This window comes from Camelus dromedarius, chromosome 21 (assembly GCF_036321535.1).
Source record: "Camelus dromedarius isolate mCamDro1 chromosome 21, mCamDro1.pat, whole genome shotgun sequence".
Taxonomy (NCBI): Eukaryota; Metazoa; Chordata; class Mammalia; order Artiodactyla; family Camelidae; genus Camelus; species Camelus dromedarius.
This window is the reverse complement of record NC_087456.1, coordinates 31,740,691-31,762,731: the sequence shown is the minus strand read 5'-3', so window position 1 is coordinate 31,762,731 and position 22,041 is coordinate 31,740,691. Positions and strand designations below refer to the sequence as shown.

Below are 22,041 nucleotides of genomic sequence, written 5' to 3'. Positions count from 1 at the left end.
ATGAGGGATTCAAATTGTGAGAGCAAAAAAATTCTCAAAACATAGGAACCAAAATCTATATAAGTATAGAAATAAATGAAGAATTTCATACATTTAAATAGCTTAGACTCTTGGAATTTTTCACATGTACGAGATGCATGCAGTATAGAAGTTCAGTTATGGACATAATAGAAGGAGAATTTTACAGATAAAATATCTTCCAAGAACACATCTTTTTATATTGCTCATGATATAGTACAGCTGATTATACTTTGAGTACCAAGTTTATCTACTAATTAAAGTTATTATGAGCACTCTAAAGAATACGTTCATGCTAGAGACACAGCTCATTTAGCTACAGTTTTTAAAGAACCGATCTGGGCAGTATGACAGCAAAATTTCATTAATAAGGAGACATCCATTAGCTGACTTCTACAGTAATAATTTTATAGTTTTGATGTCATGAAGAAAGACCTTCCTTTTTCTTATGTATTAACTGAGCTACATATGTGTGTCGTACACTATGTTATTCATGTTATAAGAGTCCTAGAGTCCATCCTTCTTGGGATCTGTTTCTCCTTGTTGACAGTTTAATTTCTTCTATTTCATTCCTACTCTATTTCTGATTTTATGGGGTTTTTATATTAAAAGAACAAGCCCAGTATTTGAATATACCACCTTCAGTTGAAACGTCTGAGTGGTGGTCAGGAGTTGCTGTTGGGCCGACTGGTCTTCAGAAGGGCCTGGTACATTTCTGACTTCAGAAACCTGGGATAGGAGTCCCTCTCCATGTGCATATACACTATTTTCTGAGCCTCTTCAAAACATGTCTGAGTGGGTTCTTGAATATTCCTGATGATGGTTTCTCTTGTCGAACTGTCGATGTTAATCTGAAAAGGGAAAGTACACGTCGAGCGTAAGAAGGCGTGACTGAACGTGAAAATGGGATGGAAAGGTCTGACTTATACCCCACCCCCCCCTTTCAGTGGAATACGGTAATTTTTTTTGCAGCTTCGTTGGTATCTAAAAAGACTTAACAAGAGATAAACTTCTTGCTTTTTATAAAGTAAACATCCAACTTCACATCTTAGATTTAAAAAACCCCCATAAAACACGATGCCCCAAACCAGGGAAATCTCAGAAACCACTGCTTACTTAGGTGGTTGCAAGTGGTTTGTTAGTGAAGTCTACAAACAAGGAAGTTTATAGGATGGCGGCCTCTCTTTTTAAAAAAGGGAAGTTGGTGCTATTTTGAAGTTTATCTTCCTTAACAGTCCTGAATGTTGATTTAACTGAATATGCCCAGAAATGAGAAAAAAGTGAAGTAGACAAACAGAGGCGAGAAGTGGTTATTTCAGTAAACCAATACTCTATGCTTTTGGTAAGTGGTTATTTCAATAAAACAGGTATTTCCAGACAGAAGTTCTGAGGGACAAGTCAGTAACGTAGGACTGTCCTCTGGAAGCATCCTCTGCCCTTCTCTCCTCTTGGCAAGAATCTTCATTCCTCGCTCTCTCTCCGCCAGGAGGAGTCTCAGTGTTTCTGTTTCACTCATGACTCTATTTTCTTTCTGTAGTTGTAAGTGATTGGCAGTAAGGTCAGTGTGGATGTTTGCTGGGTTCGCTGGATTCCAGCAGAGGTGAACAGTGAGCTCTGGTGTGGCGTGGACTGTGCCCGACTCCACGGGGGAGTCAACATGTCTGTTTATGGTGTGTCTGTAGTTCCTTGTAGCAAAGTCAGTTCTTCCTACTAGGTCTACTTTTTTTTTTTTAAATTTCCTGAGTATTAAGATAATTTAATGAGGAGAGACTTTGGAGTCTAAGACCTAACTTTCCCACTTAACTGCTTTGTGACACTGAACATGTTAATTAACTTCTCAGATTCAGGTTTCTTATCTGTAAAGTAGGGTTAACACTACTGACTGTATAGCACTGTAGGAGACACTGGGCGTGAAGTGCTGGCACTTATCCGTGCCTGGCAGATATTGACACCTCCCCGGGATGCGCTGATTTCTGGGTACCAGCGTTGCCAGGTAGTTACCTCTCTAGGTGACTGTGGCTGGATGTAAATTTTATAAAGCTTCTTGGCCCTGGAAGTTCTGCTCCATCGTGATGCAGTTTTCTTATAGGTTTCACATGCCATCCAGAATTTAATATTCTCATCACTATGCTCCATTTTTAAGTACGCTGCATAGACTACTGGCCCATCTAAAAGTAGAGGAGAAATCAGTTTATTCTCATGGGTCAAAATCATAAAAAATCTGAACAATGTTTAATGCAGGTTAAAACTGAAGCCTGAATCAAAGCTCCCAAATTATTTAACAAGTGAACATTGTATAATGATACACACAGACACACAGATACACACACACCCCGCCACATACACACACACCCCGCCACACACACCACACTTAGATCTGTACTTCTGAAGCTTGTTCTGACAACGCCAGTCAGTGGTAGTAGGGTCATCCCTTTATTCCCTTTTGCTGAGGTACTCAGAGCAGAATACCCACTAGTGTGAGTGCGTCTAGGATGGGCCACAAGGACCCAGAAACAGGGCTTAAATATGATCAGCGGGCAGAGCTCTGATCATGAAACTGACATGAAAATCTAAAACCCCAGGACAAACTGCAGGGTGAGAGCAAGGTTTAAAAGCTAAACAGACAGGTCAGGGTTGGAAAATACCCAAACTGTGTAGAAGTGATACATTGATTAGAATGTATAGCCTGGGGTGTTTCTCAGTATCCGGTTAGAGCAGAAGAACCTGGATAATGAAAAATACAACTTCCTAGTCATGGTTTGTGGTTCACACGAGCAGTGAAGGACTAGGCAAAGAATGGAATTCAATGGGGTGTTGGAAACTGCCTCAGAATCTAGACCAGGACGGTGAGTATGTGTGGAGCAGCCATCAGGTGACACTTGATGCCAGAAATGCTCCTCCCCAGCTCCGGTCTGCCGCTGCCTTTCTGCAGTCGGTGGATAAGGGCAGGTGGGTGGGAAGAGCTTTTCTGACTGAGCCACTATGTTGTAGGTGCTCCTGTTTGAAGAGGGGGTTAGGTGGGCGCTCACAAATCCAGCACAGAAATAAGACTCATTGCGGAGACCAGGTGTTCTCAATATTCAAGATGAACACTCTGAGAAAAATATTAAACTTCTTTTGGCAACTAGGAAGTCTCCTGGCCTATCTGAGAAATTGAATTGCTAACTGATAAAACAGCGATGTAACTTTCCATCGATAGTGACAGAAATGTGTATGTAAGCACGTAGACTGTGTGACCAAACATACGATTTTTGATGGACAACACTTAGTCTCATTAACTGTTACAAGAAATAATAGTAAATCAAAGGGAATGGCCATGGTGAGTAAAATCAGATTTTCCCAGATCTTTGCATGAGAGATTGAACTGCATTTCCCAGCACTGGAAGACCAGGCTCCTTGATGCCTTGGCTTCTGCTGGCTCTGTCAGCAGTGATGCAGAAATCAAGGTAACAGTTAGGGTATTTTGTATAAAGAGAAAAACTCAAAGGGAGGCAGACCTCTTCTAAGGAGGCATTAGGGTTCAGAAAGGCTGGCATCTGCAAGAAATGTGCCTCCTAGGGAGACACAGAATTACAGCGAAGTTCGTTACTCTCGTGTGAGCAGGTGTAAGCTTCACGACGTGGGGTGGGAGATGATTCAAAAGAAACATAGTTTGAATTGAGAGGACAGACAAGGTGGGTGTAGGGCATGTGTAAAAATGTCACATAGGAAATGATATTGATTGGATATTTCCACCCAATGGGGAACATATTTTAACTTCAGTTTAAAAGAAGGAGTTTGTTTTCAGAGCAATTAAGTTTAACAACGTGCCTCACCTCATCACCGGCACAGACAGAAAGCTAGGGTCAGAGAACAGATGTAGCAACTGGGGTTCCTGTCAGAGAAACAGCTGAATGGGGAGGCCAGCCAAAAAACAAAATGCAGCAAAACAAAAACCCATTTCTAGCCTCACAAGTAAAGCTGGAAGCTGATAATTTGCCATGTGTATTGAAAGAAGTAGAGTTCTCTTTAAGAAAATGAAAAACAGTTTGATATACTTTGGACTTAGAGAAATTCTGACTGCTTTATTAAGAACAGAAAATAAGGCTCCTAAAATAAAGGAATGAGTTATGGACCAGGAAGAAGGTGAGATACCAGATAAAATCTACAGATCCTGGAATGAGAGTTAGCCACCAAGGTACCTGGATGGGTTGAGTGGAGGAGTGGGTGGGGTTAGGGAGATATTTTGGAAACAAGCGTTAGATTCCATGGTACAGTATTCTGAATTTGTGTTTATGTTTATGTTGAACTTAACTGTATATGAAATGGTTTAAAGCTGTTTAATTTAGAGCATTCCAGCATCTGTATCTGTATTCTTTAACTTCCCTCCTGACTGAGGGAAGGAAGGATCTTTTGGGGCTGACCAGAGGGTTCAACAGTGCTCAGCCTACCCAAGTTCTCTGCTAATGAAGCCATCTCTGTGTTGTGATATATATTTTTATATAGATACTTGATGTGGTAGATTGTAGTATTATTCTCAGTTATTCCTGCCCTTCTTGTCAGAGGATTGTACTTTCAGGCCCCACGTGTATCAGCCTTGCTTATTGGACTTGTGCTAGCCAAGGAAATGCATGCAGAGCGCCACGTGCAGGTGCGTGCAGAGGCTTAAGGACCATCAGGTGGCTCTGCCATTGCTCTTCCCCCACTGTGAGAAGGACACATCCTGGAAGAGCTGTTCCTTTAGCCTGAAGTCCAGAAGAAAGACAAGGAACAGTTGACCCCAGTCGTTGTGTAGCATGACCAAGAAATGCAGCTTTTTTATAAATTAGTGGGATTTTGATGTTGGGTGTTACTGTATCACAACCTAGTGCCTGCTGACCTGGACCACCTGAAGCTGTCTGATATTTCCGATGTGATTTTGGTGTGTAGCTCAAGTAGACCCATGTGATTTGGTACGTTTTACAGATTTTTGTCTTCGTTGGGCTAATTTTTATGGTAACCAAGTAAGCAGCCCAAAACCCATTTGTACAAAAGTGTTCCAGGAATCTGAGCAATTATTAAAGTCAGAACTGAATTGCTCTGTTTAGAATTTCTACTGATTCATATACCAAGGGAAACACAAGGTGGGAAAGCTTTTTCCAAATGAGGCCACACAGCCCAGTGTAGCCTGTTCTGAAGTTCTAAATGATGCTCTTTTCTGAGCATTCTGCTCTAGAGATCATGATTCTACTTGAGCACAGTAATAGGGATGAACCACGGAATTGCTCATTCTCATTAAACTGAGAAGAGGGAAGAAGTAGCTTTATGTCATACACAGTGTACATCTTTTTCTTGAAGAATGAGCGTGGTGCCTTTGGGACTCCCTAGCATATTCTTTTTAAACTAGTTACTGAAATGAACATTTCTGTGACACACAAGGTGACACAGGCTGGCGTCTTGATGCAGAAAGGAGACGTGACACTCCTCTTGGCTGAGTCAGAACAGTGGCCCAGGTACCTTTTCTGGGATGGTTTTCTGCGGAGCGGCAGGGCTCATGCCATGCAGTAAACCCTAAAAGTGAGCTATGTTGCAATCTGCCATCAGAAATGTGTTTAAAACAATGTTAAATCCATTTTATTTTCAATATGTACCACTGGGGAAAATGAATCCCATAATTCTACCAGCCTCTGTGTCAAGCTTTAAAATAAATGTTTCATTGAAATTCTCTGGTTAAAAAAAAAAAAAAGAAAGTCTCTGGTTTGACTTCTGTGATATTCATCACTTCTGATTTTTCTCCTAACTTCTCTTTGCTGTATTATTGTAAAAGTAACTTGCAGTACCATACATTGTTTTTAATACAGAAATTTGTTTAACAATTTGGTATATTTTCTTTTACTATTTCAGTCTTTTGTTTCTGTTTACCTTTTTTTCTAGCCAGTATTCGTTCATCTTTACAAATACAGATACACATTCAAATTACTTTATTGGCATCCTTGTATCTGGTTTATTTTATACCTAGTAGATTGACCCCCCCGCCCCAGCCTTCCCCCTGCCCCTCCCCCAGCCTCAGAGGGTATTTTAAAAGCATATGAATGCTTGTTACTCAGCAGTTTAAGGCCATTCACGTGGCCTCTAAGGCCCTGTGCTCCTGTCATGTTGAATTTCTTTTTGTTACTTGAAGGCACTAACCTCACTCATGTCTTGGGACTTTTGAACATGGTGTCCTCTGCTTGGCCCACTCTGCCCCCAGGCCCCAGTGCTGCTGCCTGCTTCTCACTGTGCAGTTCTTAACTCAAATTTTACACCTTCTGACAGTTTGGTTCTAATCATCCCATTGAATTGCCCTTTTACTCCTGCCTTTCTTTGTCCTATGGCCTGGTTTTATTTTCTTCAAAGCACTATTACTTTCCGAAATTAATTTATCTAATTATTTGCCTGTTTGTCTGTCCCTTCCCGCTAGAGGGAGCACGTGAGCCGAGCACAGTGACCCTGTAGGCAGCCAGAGGCGTGGGAGGACTGGATGACTCATCCACAGGCGTTAGTTGCAGTTTTGAACTTATTTTTATTTACATTAAATATGCTTTACTTGAATATTAGTGGGCAACCTCTATCCTGATCTTTTGAGATTTAGCTAATAAATATATGTATGAGCCTTCTGCACTTTTTCTGACATTGTTTTCTGACATTCTAATCAAAATCAAAAATACAACTTTGATTAGTCAAAAGTTTTGTTTTTAATTATTTTTCAGTCTTCACCTTGCCAATTGGAAGAGCCCTCAGATTTTAGGTGATTGTTGGTTCCCTGGTCATTTTAATGCACATTTTTGTATCTTTTCTAGTTCTACTAGATTTAGACATAAGAAATATAGATTCTTCTAGGTTCGCATCAGAAATACCCACAGGATTTTCTTCCCATTTTTCACCTTAGTGATGCCTAACACTTTGATGATATTTTGTGGTGCAGCATCATATTTTAGGTCAGCCCTCACTCAAGGAAAAATCTTTGGCAAATCTCAGGTATTTTGGTGGGTAGATAAATAGCTCAGACAGATTTTTTCCTGACCCATTTAAAACTTTATTACTACTTTTTGTCCATTTGAAAATAATTTTTTGCTAAAAACTGGGACGTTTGAGAACTTGGAGGACACTCTGTCATCTGTAGACTTGGAAATTTTGCAGGGTACTTTCTGCTTAATTCATTGTGGAGATTGTTTTAATGAGATCACTTGTCACACCAAATCCTGAGGAATCCTACACACTAGATTTCCTCATTGAAAGAAGCACTCATTTATCTTTACTGTACTTCTTCTAAGACCATTTTCTATCTTTAAAATACAATCAGACCTCTTTATCATTTTATAACACTCTGAGTCCTTTGAATCCCAGCTCAAAATTTGCCTCTTGTGAGAATCTTTCCCACATCATTTCTGAACTACACGTTCTTTAGACACAGGCTTCCAGTCCGTGTAGAGGCATCCGCATAGCTTAGCTATGGGGTGCGTTTTACTCCTGTCCTTGGTTGATGTAAACACACTCTCTTCTCTGGCACATCTAATGTTTCTATTCTTAGTTTTATCTTTCTGATTGCATGTCCCATAGAATGATTTGTTTTATAGCTTTTTTTATTTTATGTGATTGTTGAATTTGTACGTGAATTTCGCAGTAACTCAGTTTCTGGTAAGATTCTTACCCTGTTTTTGCTGGTTTTTATAAAGAGCAATATGCTGTCTTCCTGTCTTCATCTTTTCTGTAGACTTAACTTAGTCTCATGATGCTTAATCTCTAAATTGCTAATTCTAGCCAAGCTCCCACTTGAAATTACTTCTGAGTAATTTTATTCACTTTGTTGACGAGGCCTCCAGGACTGGCACAGGCAGTCTTACATAATATGGCTTAGTGTTTTGATCTTTTCTATTTGTCTTGTGTTTATTCGCTGAACATTTATTGCATGCCCAGTGGGTCCAGAACACATTTTTAGTCTCTGAGAGGAAAGATGAAAGGTGAATTAGAGGTGATCTGTGCTCTTAGGGAATTTGCATTTAGTGAGAAAGTGGCTGTGGAAAAAACCTTGAATAGTTATAATTAGAAGCAAAATAAATAATGGTATTAACAAACAGAGGAGAGAGAAAAAAATATTTCCAAGAGGTTTCCAAGAGGAAAAGGTGGAACTTGAATTTTGCTTTTAAGGGTGGGAAGAATTGATAGAGGAGGCAGGGGGTACTTTGTGTGAAGCCTGGACCAGGAGAGCCGTCCACGTACAGGATGGAGGAGTAGTCGTGGTGACAGAGGGCACGTGATGTGAAGGGACAGGGCAGGGCAGTGTGAGAAAGTCTGCTGGGTTAGGGTGTAGAGTCCTGGAAACCAAGTGAGAGCTTCTGGACTTTTTGATAGGCAGCAGAGAAAAAGGAAGGATATTCAAGACCAGCATTTTATGACTGTGTGCCTCATCTGTCTCGGGCATTGAGCTGGGGGCTTGTATCTAACGTGCACCGTGGTGCTTGAGGGACAGATGATACAATCCCATTTTGCAGATGAAGAATCTGAAACTCCACGAGGGAGATTAACCTGGCAATGTTGCAAAATATGGATTACGGGGGGTTGGGACTGAAATCTGAATTTATAGCAGAGGATCAGTCATTACGGCTGACTAAACACTCTTGTCTTTCCCTCCTAGTCCAGTGTCCTAAAGTTGACCAAACAAATACTTTAGAAAAAAATTTACAAACATGCTGGCAAACTGGATGAAGAACACCTGAAAAGGGAGAGGTAGGGGTGGTTGTGACAAAGAAAGAAACCGAGGCCTTAATTGTTCACTGGAAAGGGCTGCTGCGTGGGGTGGGGGCTCCGGCAGAACGAGCCTGGAGGTGTGGGTCCCTGCACTGAGCAGGCGTGAGGTCACAGCCAGGGTGGCTGTCAGGGCTGTTCAGTGCGAGTTGCCAGGGGGCCACTCCTGCTGCCACTGCCCAGCAGGCCAGGCGGTGACGGCTGCCTCCTCCCCTGGAGGGCCTGGCCTAGGGTCGGAGGAGCAGGCGGTGCCCCAGGATCCAGGCCGCCCCCTGGGGGTGGGGAGAACAGGAGGAAGCGGATCCAGAGTCACCGCCAGCACCCCCGCCGGCACAGCACCCAGTCCCCTCCTTAGTCAGCGCATAGTCAGGTTGTCAACCTATCTGATAGTTAACATTTCCTACAGCCTCCCAATTTCCAACCCCAAACACAAGGGACTGCGCCTTCTGTTTCTGGCATCGAGCCTCTGACTTCACCTTCCCGGGTCCACTGCTCTCACCTTTCTGTTCCGTCTGAATGTGGGTACTCACATGCAGTCAACACAGACTCATATAAAGTCTTAAATCACACACTGATAGAAGTTAGAAGTAAACTTTGAGGAGTTCTAGAACATCAAAACTCAAATTTATTCATACTCCTCAAGGCATGAAGAACAGCAAATTGTTCATTTTTCAAAAAAATTATAACTTTAGAAAGTGATGGGAAGGCAGTGTATTTCGGTGTGTTACTATTTAAGCACATTTTCCAAGGGCTTTTACACATAGACTTGTGAAGAAGAAATATTCACAGTGACTAATCTTGTTTTAATTAACACCAAAGAAAATAATAGTGGTTGACACAGCAAACCATTTTCAGGTTTTCTTTTTTTAACTGTGGCAGTTACCGTTGAGAAGTCTGAACAGCACACGTTCAGCACAAGTGCCCGCCTGTCCCCCCGAGAATAAAACTGACTAGTTATTAAAAACTGACATGTATGTAATACTCACATTTTGTAGCCATCAATTTTTCAAAAGACTGTGCCCACTGTAATACTTCCTCCGAAGTCAGGCTTTGAAAAGAAACAGAAGGTGCTCATTGTATTGAAGGGTTCTCAAGGTTTGTGCTGAACTAAACAGAAGTACACTGTCTTGAAAATGATGCTAAAATATAGCTACACTCTATTTGTGCGTGGTTTTGGATGGAAATTTATCTCCTAGTGATCTTTTACATTTAATTTTTACTTTCTAAATGATTAGAATTATCAAAAATATAAAAGTAGAATAAACCTGAGAATCTGATAAAATAAATTTCAAAAAGTTAAAGAACCATAGTCCTGTAATCTCTGTGGTCCCGAATTACCATTGTTACTGTTTTGTTGTATTTCTTTTCAGTTTTGTTGTTGGGTGAATGCCTGTGTTCTTTTAACCAAGAAGTAATCATTGTGTGCTTGTGTGTGTGTGTCCTTTATGTGTGTAGGGGGATGTGTATGTACATTTTAATAAGCTTTATATGTCTTCATAGCTGTCTTAGTGACCACCTATAGAGTTATAATGTATAATTGTTAATGTATAGCAGCTGATAGTCACTGTCCTCGTGGTGATGGCGTATTCTACAAGGGCATTCCATAGTTTACATAATTATTCTCAGTGAGCATTTTGATCATTCCTCATTTTTTACCATTAAAATCAAATGTAGCCCAGTTGTGATTAAGGCTTGCTGTGCCCACAATTAGGGTTGTTCCTTGGGAGATGAACAGAAGTAGAATCGATGCTTAATTTTAAAAGGATCACACACTGTGTGCTGTGGCCACCAGCAATGTGTCCGCCCCTTTATCTGTTAGAATCTTAGAGTTTATCCACAAAACTTGTTTGCATGTATTCATCTAATAAAGTTAATAACTCTGTATTTATTATGAATAATTATTTTCTCAGTTATTTGCTCTGTATTATTTTACAATGATGGTTTTAGTTTTTTACTGCTATGAATAATAGATCAAATTACATTTGACCTAAACAGTATGAAAAAAATTATTTATCATTTTTGATAATATTTGTGAAAGACACTGGCTTTGAAGCTTCATTTCTGTTCATTTTGGTGAGCCTTTTGAAGTGAATTAGCAAGTGACTGTTCTTACATATGAATCTTTATTCCCCCTCTTTAACATACTTAGTGTGTTCATTGCTATTCAGTTTGTGGTATGTTCTTGATTTTCCTGTTTTCAATAACCGTGTGTAATCACAGGCAACAAGCAAGCCCTGCCCATTGGCTGTTACCTGGCATAGTGAGCTCAGTGCTTGGAGTTGGGGGAACAGCCACCAGCATTAGCAGGTGCTTAACACAATAAAAGACGGTTAGTTAAAGAGGTTAAAAAATAACCTGGGACATGGAACAATATTGGGAGTCCTAAGAAAGTCAAGTATCTTTTGTTTTCTAAAAATTCAGATGGCTCTTGCTAGTTTCAAATGGACGGTTTGCATCAGTGCTGAGGCTTAACAGCTTACTGCCGTGAAGATTGCTTTCCACAGACATTTCCATGAAACGGTGTCTGACTCATTGTTCCTTTCTCTTATTAGAACTCTGGAAACAGAAACCTAAAATAACCTTTTCAATCCAGTGGAAGAAAAGCCCTTGGCAATGTGTACTGCAGACCTCTGTCCCACCTATTGCTGTCATATAGAAAAGAATCAAATCTACATATGGGTGGAGATGCCAGCGCCGTCCTGGGTTAGCTTAAACTTCAGTGTTGGTGACCGTTGGCAAGGGAATTCCTTTGCGTCTAGGATTCATGAGATTTGTGGAGATACATCATGATTGGGGTAATTATAGTTAGGGATAAACTTGAGAAGGAAAATTTGGTTTTGGTTTAATCCCATTTTTGCTTGTAATTTTTTCTGAGTGTTTCACCAGTTTCATGCTATCCTGTGGCTACCAGTTTCCCTTTGTCAGAATAATTCGAAACAGCTTTGTCCTTGCATCTGCTAGAACTTTTTGTTTCCCCTCCCTTCTCTGGTGAGAGAGAGAGCAGGTACCAGATGGACACGGGAGCATCCTGTGATGTCAGCACGTTGCGGAGAGAGGAGTGAGGAGTGCTTGGAGTCCGGTGGTCCCAGGTCTAATTCCAGTGCTGTACTCAATAGCTTCTGGCCTCACATAAAATCTCCAAGCTTCATTGTTACTGTTCATGAAAGGGGGATAATACTATCTACCTCACAAAGGTATCGTGACAGTTAAGTTAGGTTATGAATGTAAAGCACTTATCAAATGACTGTCATCCCCGGGTTTGCCAGGAACGTGACTCTCTTTCCCTGGCCTGCGCCTTCCCTGATGGTGGGTCCACATGGCAGGTACAAGGAAATATGAGCATTGATGGAACCATCCACGGAAGAGAAGGGAACTGTCCCGACTAGCCTGTTCCATCTTTCCTCTCACACGTTCCTGTGCAGTTCAGCTGCCTTAGCGCGTCAGTTAAAATGCTCAGTTTTGGGTCTTGCTGTCTCTTCCACCCACCACTGTGGCCTCCTCCTACCCACCCCCTCACTCCTCCTCCACACACATAACAGCTGGTAAGCATTTTTGGACATTTGGGTGCCTCAGGACAGGAGCATGTGCACCAGGAGCTCTGACTGCAGCAGGACGTGTGGCCAGAACTGAGGTCTCCACGTGGACCGGACCAGGCACTCTGCTTAGCCTCCACCAGGGAGTCTGCTGAGGTGAGCACATCCAGTCAGTGCTTTGTTACCCTCCTCAGGTGTTGCCCTTTCCCATCCAGACGCTTCATTTTCAGTTGTGGCGAATGTGGAAGAGACTTGGGAGCTTGGTGAGCATCTGGTAACCCCTCCAGTCTCACCTCTTCCAACTGGGGATGAAGGTGTCTGGCACTTTGTAGATGGAGAGTTTGAACCATGTAGATATACTGGATCAAAGAATCTCCTTTTAACATATAAAGTTTTAACACTATAAAAAATCTAAGAATATCTTTTCATAATAGACTCTCTAAAAACATTAAACGTGCTGAATTCTCAAGTGGAAACCATGAATGATGAAAACGGAACCTTAGTGTAAGGCATGACTGGCCTTCTGGTGGAATTACTCATGTGTAAATGCAAATTTTACTTTCTGAGCAAAATATATTAAGATAGCAGTTGAATAAACATACACTGATTTATCATGTGATAAATAGGCATTATAATGGTAATAGAACTTAAATGCTACTTACTTTGAAGGGAGCCTCTTAGATGCATCTCTGCACATCTTACAAATCCAACAGTTCCGCCTACTCATTTTTCTAAAGAAATACAGCATATACTTGGTATAATTTAGTCATTTAAAACGATTATATGTTAGAATCAATTTCTAAAGAACACAAAGTTATAAGTCACAAAAATGTTATAAATCATGAAAAAATAAGGATAGGTTCTTGAAGTTAGTGGGGTATAGTCACTGGCGGGGGTGGGGAGGAGGGAGGAGAATGAAATGACTCATAAGTATTTTACGGGAAATCCAGGTGCTCTGAGCTGTGACGTTAGAACTCATCTGGCCCACCTAGTCATCAAGTGACGGCTTTAAAAAAAATACAGCTCTTTGAAGAAGATCTCCCCATGTCGGGTCTCCCGACAATGAATTTGCCAACTCCCAAGTCTTCCCTTTTTGGATAACTCTTATTTTCAGAAAGATCTCTCAATATGCTGAACAAGAATTAGCCTCTTTGTAATGAGCCTAATAAAATAGTGTAAATGGCCAAATTAAAAAAATAAGCCTTTGAAGGGTGAATTCTGGGCGGGGTGTTGCTTCTCTGGCTTTCCCCACTCTGGATGGTGTGATCTTGACCTTAAAACTCAGGTGGAGTTAATTCAGCCTAGACGCTGTCTAACAGAGTATGTCACAGAGGGTTTTTAACTCCTACTTTGAGAAACAAACTAAAACATTTGTTAAAAATTATTAACTCCACACTTTATAACAAGAGCTGGATGTATTTTGCTAAACATATATTCACACTTATCTCTAATGAGTCATTAAGGATGAACAGTGAGTTTTTATGTCAGTCTTTATTGATTCATTCACAACATCTGGTGAACCCTTGTTACGTGCCAAGTTCTGGCTGCCAGGGGTCTAAGTAGGTCCTCTTCCCTCTTCTGTCCTCACTAACAAGCTGGGGAAATTTACTTGGTGGGGACTTTGAAGCAGGGAGTCTAGGGGCCTGTGAGTACACACAGGAGGAGAACCTGACCCCACGTGGGGAGGTTAGGGAAGTCGTCCCAGCAAAGCAGGAGCTGAGCTGAAACCAACAAGGTGTGTGGCACCTGCTGAGGGAGGGAGGGAGCAGCTTGTGCCAAGATCAGGATGCAACAGTCAAGTCCTAGTTGAGGAAATGGAAGTGATTTGGTCACCACGTGAATCCAGAGTATGGCAGGGAGAGAGCTCGAGAAAAAGGCTCCAGAGTGTTCATTGCAGCAAGAAGGTGGTGGGAGGTGAGGTTAGTTGTAAGGACAGACAGAAGCCAAGCAGGACAGGCCTCACTCATCATCCGTTTCATAGTAAGAAATTGAAAAATCATTGCAGGTTGTAAAATACAAAACAGAAATGCTAACATTTGAAACTGTTTTGTGGTAGAACAGATTGTGGTGTGGCCAGGGTGGAACTGGGACCAGTTAGGAGGTGACTGCAGGTGTCCAGGTGAGGGACGTTAGGGGCTGAGGCGAGAAAAGTGGCCGTAGAAATGGGGGAGAGGGGAAAGAGTTTAGATGTTCTGGGGGAGGAACTATCATTGGATGTGCACAGTGGATGAAAGAAAGGAAGCAAGTTCAGATGAGAGATTCACCCTCAAGGTGAAGGTGGGCAGTTTTCCTAAAACACATCAGAGAGGCCACGAGAAAAGATGCGACGGTATAGGAGACAGTGTAAACTGAGAAGAGCAGGTGGCTCAGGACGGACAAATGACAGACACACATTTAAAGGAGACTGAGGAAGAGGCCCTTGCGAGGAGAATCAAAAGAATCTACTGTCACAGAAACCAAGGATGAGTTATCAAGAAGTAAAGAGTGGCCAGTTGAGAGTTAGAGGCTGGGAAGACATGAAAAGAGCAAAAGACCGAAAAATATCTGTCAAGATTTGTTAGTAAGAAGGTCATCAATGACCCTGGTGAGCGTGGCTTCAGTGGAGGGAGGAGGGTGGAGACCAGGAGATGGAGACCAGGACAGATGTGCGGATACTTGCACAGCCCGCCTGCACTTTTCCCCTCCCTCCCCCAACCTCTCCCTCCACCCCCCCTTTCCTTCCTTCCTTCCTTTCTTTCTTCCTCCCTTCCTTCCTTCCTTCCTTCCTTCCTTCCTTCCTTCCTTCCTTCCTCCCTCCCTCCCTCCCTCCCTCCCTCCATTTCTTTCTTTCTTATGAAAGCTATGGACAGAAAGGTTTACTAGAAATGGAGAGGCAGGACTGTGACCTGTGACCCTTCTGGCCTGCCCATCTCTGAGGACATCGGTCATAAAGTCTGCAGTGTGAGTGATTCAGCCTGAGGTTGGCTGCGGTAGCCATGGACAGAGGTTGAAGACACAGGGAAAGAGAAAATCAGTAGAATTTCAGTTTTCTGAAAAATAAGGAGGAGCAAGGATTCAGAATGTGGGGATTGGGACCTTGGAGAAGTCCCAGTGGAAGCACAGGAAGAAGTGACCATTCCCTGGTCAGTGGAAGGGCTGGGGAAAGCATAGGAGCAGGTCTAAGAATATTCGTGGTTTTGGGGGGAAGAACTTCTGGGCGTCGTGGTCTGATGGTGTTGACTTTCTTTGTGGGTCTCCACTGTGAGGAGGACCAAGGGACAAGGTGGTTTAATATACCTACAGGATGGAACAAAATTGGGGTTCAATGGCAAATATAGATTCAAACTAGTTTAAGCAAAAGGGAGAGTTTATCAAAGGGATGTGTTCATGTGTGCAGGTGGATTCTGGAGGGCCTTGAATGGTGGACTCTATCCTGTTGGTGGTGATAATTCGTTGAGGCCTTTAATAGTGTGATGAAAATAAGTCTTTTTCTGGAAAGATTAACCTGACTGAAGATGATTAACACTGAAATAACTGAGGCTGAGAAAACCGTTAGAGTGACTAGCTATCCATAACTGATCCTGTGTGTGATTGGACCCTGAACCACATTAATGTAGTTCAGGTCTGAAGATACTTCATCTCTGTGATCACCTCTAAGACACAGATTACCCAGTCACTCCCTGCTTATCTTCTCAGAAGGAGGACAGTCGAGAACTTCTTTCCTTTATGTGTCTTTTCTGTCTGTGGAGCTGGTCAGCCCTGTCTTCTCCCAGGCCTTTACTTGTCCTCCAAGCTCTACCTCTAAGAGTAGTTTTTACATCTCATTGTCTCCTCACTTGACCTGGGGATCCACATGCACGCACTGGTGGTTTCTGCAGCTAACATTCCTGTCTGTTTACAAGTTACCCTGTTTCCTTCTGTCAACTCAGTGGAACTGTTCGACAGAAGCAGAATCGTCTCAGCATGCAGCGCCCACGGAGGGCGAAGCACAGGAAAGGTAAAGTCATTTCCAGATGCACTCAAGCCTGGGGGCTCCCGTGGCTCCTCAGAGGTACCAGGTGTATCAAAATAATTCTGGGCTCTGAAAACAGACACGTGCTTGAATCCAGGCTCTTACTAGCTGTGTCAACTTGGGTATATTAATTGCACTCTCAGTTTCCTAATTTCCTTTTTTCTGAAATGGAACTGTAAAATTAGAAAAGTGCACATGTGCAGAAACTTTCTGTTCCAGTGAATCTGATCCTTCAGCCTCTTGAGCTCTGTCACTCAGGAAGTATTTCCTAAGCCCTTTTGTATGTGCAGGAAACACACGTTCTGTCAGATTGCATTCATTCCTCTTTTTAAATTTCAACTCAGACCTAATACGTTGTTCCAGTTAATCTTCCTCATCCCTCAGTGTGCATGTACTCCCAGTAAGTTCTCCTTCCTTCACTTGTGTTTGTTCTTGTGTTCCTGTCCTTCTGTTGTTCACATACAGCATAGTAGCGTAGGTTCCAGCTTTATAGTTAGCTGGGTCCCTGCTGCAGGCATCCAGACGCAATGGGCATGTGCATCAGACTGAAGGGATGGGGCTGTCAGGAAGGATTTGTTTGGCCAGAAGAGCTCTCTGGCAGGCCTGAGTGCAGGGGGGAGGGGACGAGAGGATGTCCCCTTACATACAGTTTTGCAGGTTGTCCCCCGACACAGATACCTGGAGAAGAGGACTGAGCTCCACCCACACTCGCCTTGCCGGGCTGTGGCCCCCAGGTAGGGTTTCATCCGTGTCGTGGAAGGGCTACCTTTGTAAATTCCAGCTAAGGCCAGTAGCAGCCGTGTGACTAATTCAGACGGAGGTTCTCTGGCCCAAGTGGCTCATTAGTTGGGTGACGTTGGAAAAGGAGTGGAATGTAAATATAAATATGTATAAAATACAAAAATGTATACAAGTATACCAAACTAATGTCATTTGTATTTCTGACTTAACCGCTCCTGCTAGACTGTGCTTTCCCTGAAGCATTATGTTCACATGCTATTTGCTAGTCACATCTAAGTAGTTGTCTAGTCTTCTGAGTCAGACAGTCACGGATTTACTAAATTATGGGATGCCAACAGAATATAAGGACATAAAACCATTAACAATTAAATTAAAGAAAATACTTAGTGGGGGAATTATGTACAAGATGTATTCTATGTAGGAAAAATAGACCAAACAGTCTTGCTTCATGAGGTCCCCTGGTTTTCTCGGCCATTGAGAAATGGAGCGTACTGGATAGACGCTGTCCCAGTGGCTGGAGCCCTGCTGCCTGTCTTCTCAGATTTCTGGGACTGGATGTCCGTTGCCTGCCTGCATTCTATCTCTTGATTATTGCTGGGTTGACTGTCACTATGCACCACCACTTTGCTGGAACATCACAGAACATTCTGCCTGTCCCCATGTCCTCATAATGCTTTCTGTGCACGGGTGTGCACAGGTATGCAACCCCGCGTCTGGTGATAGAACAGACTGACCCCCTGAGTTTCTTACTTCTTCAGAGCGACACTGCTGAACGTACAGTAAAGGAACTTACAAGGCTAAACGTGGAGGAAAGGGGTGGGTCAACAAGGAGTCAGAAAACAAAATATTTCAGACTAATTCTGGAAGGTAGAAAGCAGACAAAGTAATAGAAATTAAAATGTTCACACCTTGAAAATGAGAAGAGAAAAAGCCTTTGGAATTTCATCTGACAAAATGAAGAAAATATAATTCACCATGTGAGGACTATGAACTTCCAAAATACTTAGCGGTTTAAAAAGAAATATCTGCAGTCCTGCATTCAGCGATACTTGTCATTAAACAGTGTATGCACGTCTATAGTTTAATAATACCAAGGTACAGAGTGGCAGAGTAAAGCACTTTCATATTTATAATTACAAACTTTTAAGAAATATTTTTGGTGATTCCAAAAGGAGTACATTCTAAAAAAAAATTAGAGTATAGTTCTTCACAGAGTTTTATTAAAATATCCTATTGATAAGCTCATATTTATTTTGCTTATAGTTAAATCCAATTAAGAAGATTTGCAGTTAAATTGTACCCTTCAAATTAGAGGACACATGATCATTTACTGGTAAAAATAAACAGGAGCTTCAAATATTCCATAGAACTACAATTCTATTTTGACAAAAAGAGAGTTCCCTGTGAAAGAATGACTTAAAGTGATAGGATATAGAATGTATTTAAGTTGGAGAAACTCACCAAGCTTCAAATCAACAATAATCATTTTTTTCTCATGTTGGTGGTATGATATGTGGAAAAATTCCATTGACCTAAAAATAAAATAATAACAAAAACAAGCAAAAACAAACAAAATTATTGGGTGCTTCCTGGAGAATGCACATTTGGCAAAGATTTCTATAAATACCCTGCCGTATATTTTAAGGAAATAGTTATTCCACTTTGTAAGTGCCAGATTATGGTTATCTTCATTTTTGATTTATTAACTCCTTATTTAGAATTTTGTTAGTTTCATGAATTGATATTATACAAATTCCTATACTTTTTATTTGCATTTTCCATTGCTTTTTCTTTCAATATTTTATGTATTATATACTATGTACATGTAATACATAATGCAATATTATGTATTAATTGACCTATCTTTTTTATTTTTCAACATCCTCTCAGTAAAACTAATGTGCACTTTTACTATCTAAGTATAGAATATTTAGAACAAGTTTAGTTTTCCATATGATTTTTCCTCCAATGTTTTAAAAAAGGAATACATTTTATCTGTGGAATCCAATTCTTAGAGTGAGTATAAATGCATTAGTTATCAATTGAGTTGGGTATATATTATGCCAGAAATAGATTCAAGCTTCCCCTAACATTTAAATGAAATATTCCTGCAAGTGATACGAAAATAAATTTCCTTTAATTGAACCTTTTAACATATTTAAACATTTTTATTATCCTGATAGGCAATTGATAAATTCTTTCTGTTCATATACAATATCTGCATTTATATGTGTTTATTTTATGATGTAGCATGTCACGTAAGTTTTAGAAAAACCTAGAGCCATGTTTTATTTTAGCGAGATTTTGTTTTCCATAGCACACAAAATTCTTGCCTTTTAAAAAACAAGTCATTTGTGTGTAGTTGTGCTTAAGCATAGAATTAAAGAATGAAGAAATTTCATAAAATCAAGTTAACAATGTTTCATAGAAACCTAACAACTACATCTGAAATCAGTACAGCTAATTACATGATGGAACTCATCATTTGGTAATGCATGATTTTTAAAACAAACAATTCTGAAACACATGACTTTATAATATATCTTTATCTAAACATATACACACGCGCACACACAAAACACATAAAATGAAAGACCATATTCTACAATAAAACTGGAATATATATTTTATTGCCTAGTTTAGAAGCTTCATTCATACAGGGGTGACTGTAAGTTTTGTGGAAGTACGGACAGCCTAGGCCACACAAACATAGGTGTGTAGTAGTTTGTTTTTTTGTTTCCCTTAGAAGAAACCTGCTGAAATAAACATCCAACCACTGGTCATTCACATCAAGTCACAGTATTGTATGCATAGACTGCTTGATAGAATCTCATACTTACGAATATATGCTGTAGAGTAGTCCAGCATGCTAAACTTTGTTTCCTTCCTCCATGATCCTTTTGAAGTCAGGTTCTGAAATTCTCTGGGACACCCAGCATTTATTTTTTTCTGGCATCAAAGAACTTTACTGTCTCTATAATTACCTTCAATGGCACTGTGGCTTCTGTACCAAACGTTCTGTTTTTACACACATTTCTATGCAAAGAGGGAGTTTATTGAATATGGAAATTAGAGCTTTGGGATCCAGTGTGATGCACTGGTGATGAAGAGGTTTTATCTAACATTACAGCCCATCTGAAAAGGTCTGATGATTGGAAACAGTAACTCCATGAATTCATGCAGTAGTCAAAGCTTTTTTCCCTAGATAACTCATTTTTCTAGTTTTAGGAAATATATAGCTTAAAGTAAAATCCCCCTTTAAAACAAGACAGAGAACTGACTACCAAAAAGTATCACATTGTGAAGAACTATTAAAATCAATCTGTATGGAATAGTCAAATTTCTAAGGACTTGTCACAATTGAGAGATCTGAAGAGGCCCCTTTTCTCATTAAAACTTTCTAGTTCTTTCAATTGGTCCTCATAGGGCAGTTTTTGGATTTTCCATCATTCTCTAGTTTGTTAAAATACCTTTTAAAATCTGAACGGAACACAGGGGACTGGTGTGAAGACTGGTGAATGCAGAGGATGGCAAGCAAGGTTGCTAATGCCTGTGTCCTGTATCTTACGTAATTGTGTGTAGGGACTGGGGGCGATTAAGGGGAGGAACAGAGCTGGGGGGTGGACCGATGCTAAATAAAACAGCAGGGAAGAGGGTAAGGTGTGATTGATGGACTCTTTCTTTAAGTATTTAGAAGCCTAATGATGTAGAAGATTCCCTTTACTTGTATTTTATGATTTTGAGGTTTAAACCCAGGGAAATTGAGTCCATCAAGCCTAGGATAAGTTGTGGACTAGAAAAGGCAGATGAATTTCAGAAACTCAGAAGCTGAGTAGGTGTAGCAGTGACACAGGAAGTAAAGGGTGAGGTGTGGATTATTTGGGGAGGACCCAGGTGTTTGTGGAATGCATGCACTTTCTTTGGTTTCTAGTTCCCTACCTCAGGACACTTGGGACTCTCCCCAGGCGTTGTGGCTGGGGTTCAGGAATGATCCCTCTTTCTCATGGTTGGGGGCAAGGAGCAGGCAGGAAGATTCTGAAAGTAACACCCTCTATGAGTGGCCGTTTCAAAGCCTGCATAATGGAAGAAAACTAGAGCATCTTCCCATATGGAGTGAAAACTGGGTGCCAACAGGGGCTGGGAAACAAGAAGGCCACAGAGTGAAGAGTAGCAGAGTGGGCAGGTGGAAGGCAGCCCTGGAGAACTGCAGAACAAGGTGTAGATGCTCACGGCAGGTTTCTAAGCTTTTGTAGCATCTCTGGAAGAGGGTGGTTAAGTACAGTTAACGGAGTCAGAGCGATGTAATCCTTGGTGCATCAGTGGGTCCGACTGTCTCAGAGCTGTCAGGTCAGGGCAGGTACCAAGATCACTGTGTTCTCACCGGCGCAGCTCAGGAGTGCCCTTGCCTTTGAAAGCCTGTTGCTTTCTGATAGCTTTGATCTGCAGACTCTGCATAAGCATTTTTACTCTTTTTCAGCCAAACTAGACCAAGTCTACAGTAACACAAGTTCACACGTGCACAGTGAACATTTAATATTTTTGTATGGTTAAAATCCAAAGTGAGCTTCCTATGAACAGAATAATGAAATGCTGGAAGTTTGCTGTGGGTGGTGGTGATAGTTTAAGAAATAAGTCTACTATTTACAGTGCATCTTATTTCTGTTGTGTTGCCAATCGTAACACGTTTTAATATACCCTGGAAGCAAAAGAAACCCCTGGTGAATCGGCTGAGAGGCACAGGTGAGTTCTTCAGTAAAATGTATTCTGCAGTCAACAGTTTGTGGCAGTGTTTTCATTCCCACGTGGGAGACATTATCCGACACGTCCACAAATACAGTCACCTCTTCGAGGACTGAGGAATGGTTACCACACATGCTGCTCTGGGGGGTTTTCTTGTGTACGTGGAAGCATAACCTTTTATCTTCTGCCCACCTGCCAGTGTAGACTACTTTTCAGACCAGATTTTGTAATCATAGTCAGCAGCTATTTCTGGATATGCTCATCTGATACTTAGGA

General features: G+C 41.3%; 1 protein-coding gene and 1 long non-coding RNA gene across 2 annotated transcripts in view; one reads left to right on the top strand and one right to left on the bottom strand.

Moving 5' to 3' along the window:
• LOC105097306 (uncharacterized) overlaps window positions 1–22,041 on the top strand; it is a 329,784-nt gene that overhangs the window by 89,865 nt on the left and 217,878 nt on the right. The window lies entirely within an intron of this gene.
• On the bottom strand, window positions 684–13,020 carry RGS13 (regulator of G protein signaling 13). Its single transcript, XM_010989829.3, has 4 exons — window positions 12,956–13,020; window positions 9,747–9,808; window positions 2,020–2,186; window positions 684–869 (listed from the first exon to the last, which is right to left on the bottom strand). Exons 1-4 carry the CDS (start codon window positions 13,018–13,020, stop codon window positions 684–686), a joined length of 480 nt encoding a protein of 159 aa, XP_010988131.1.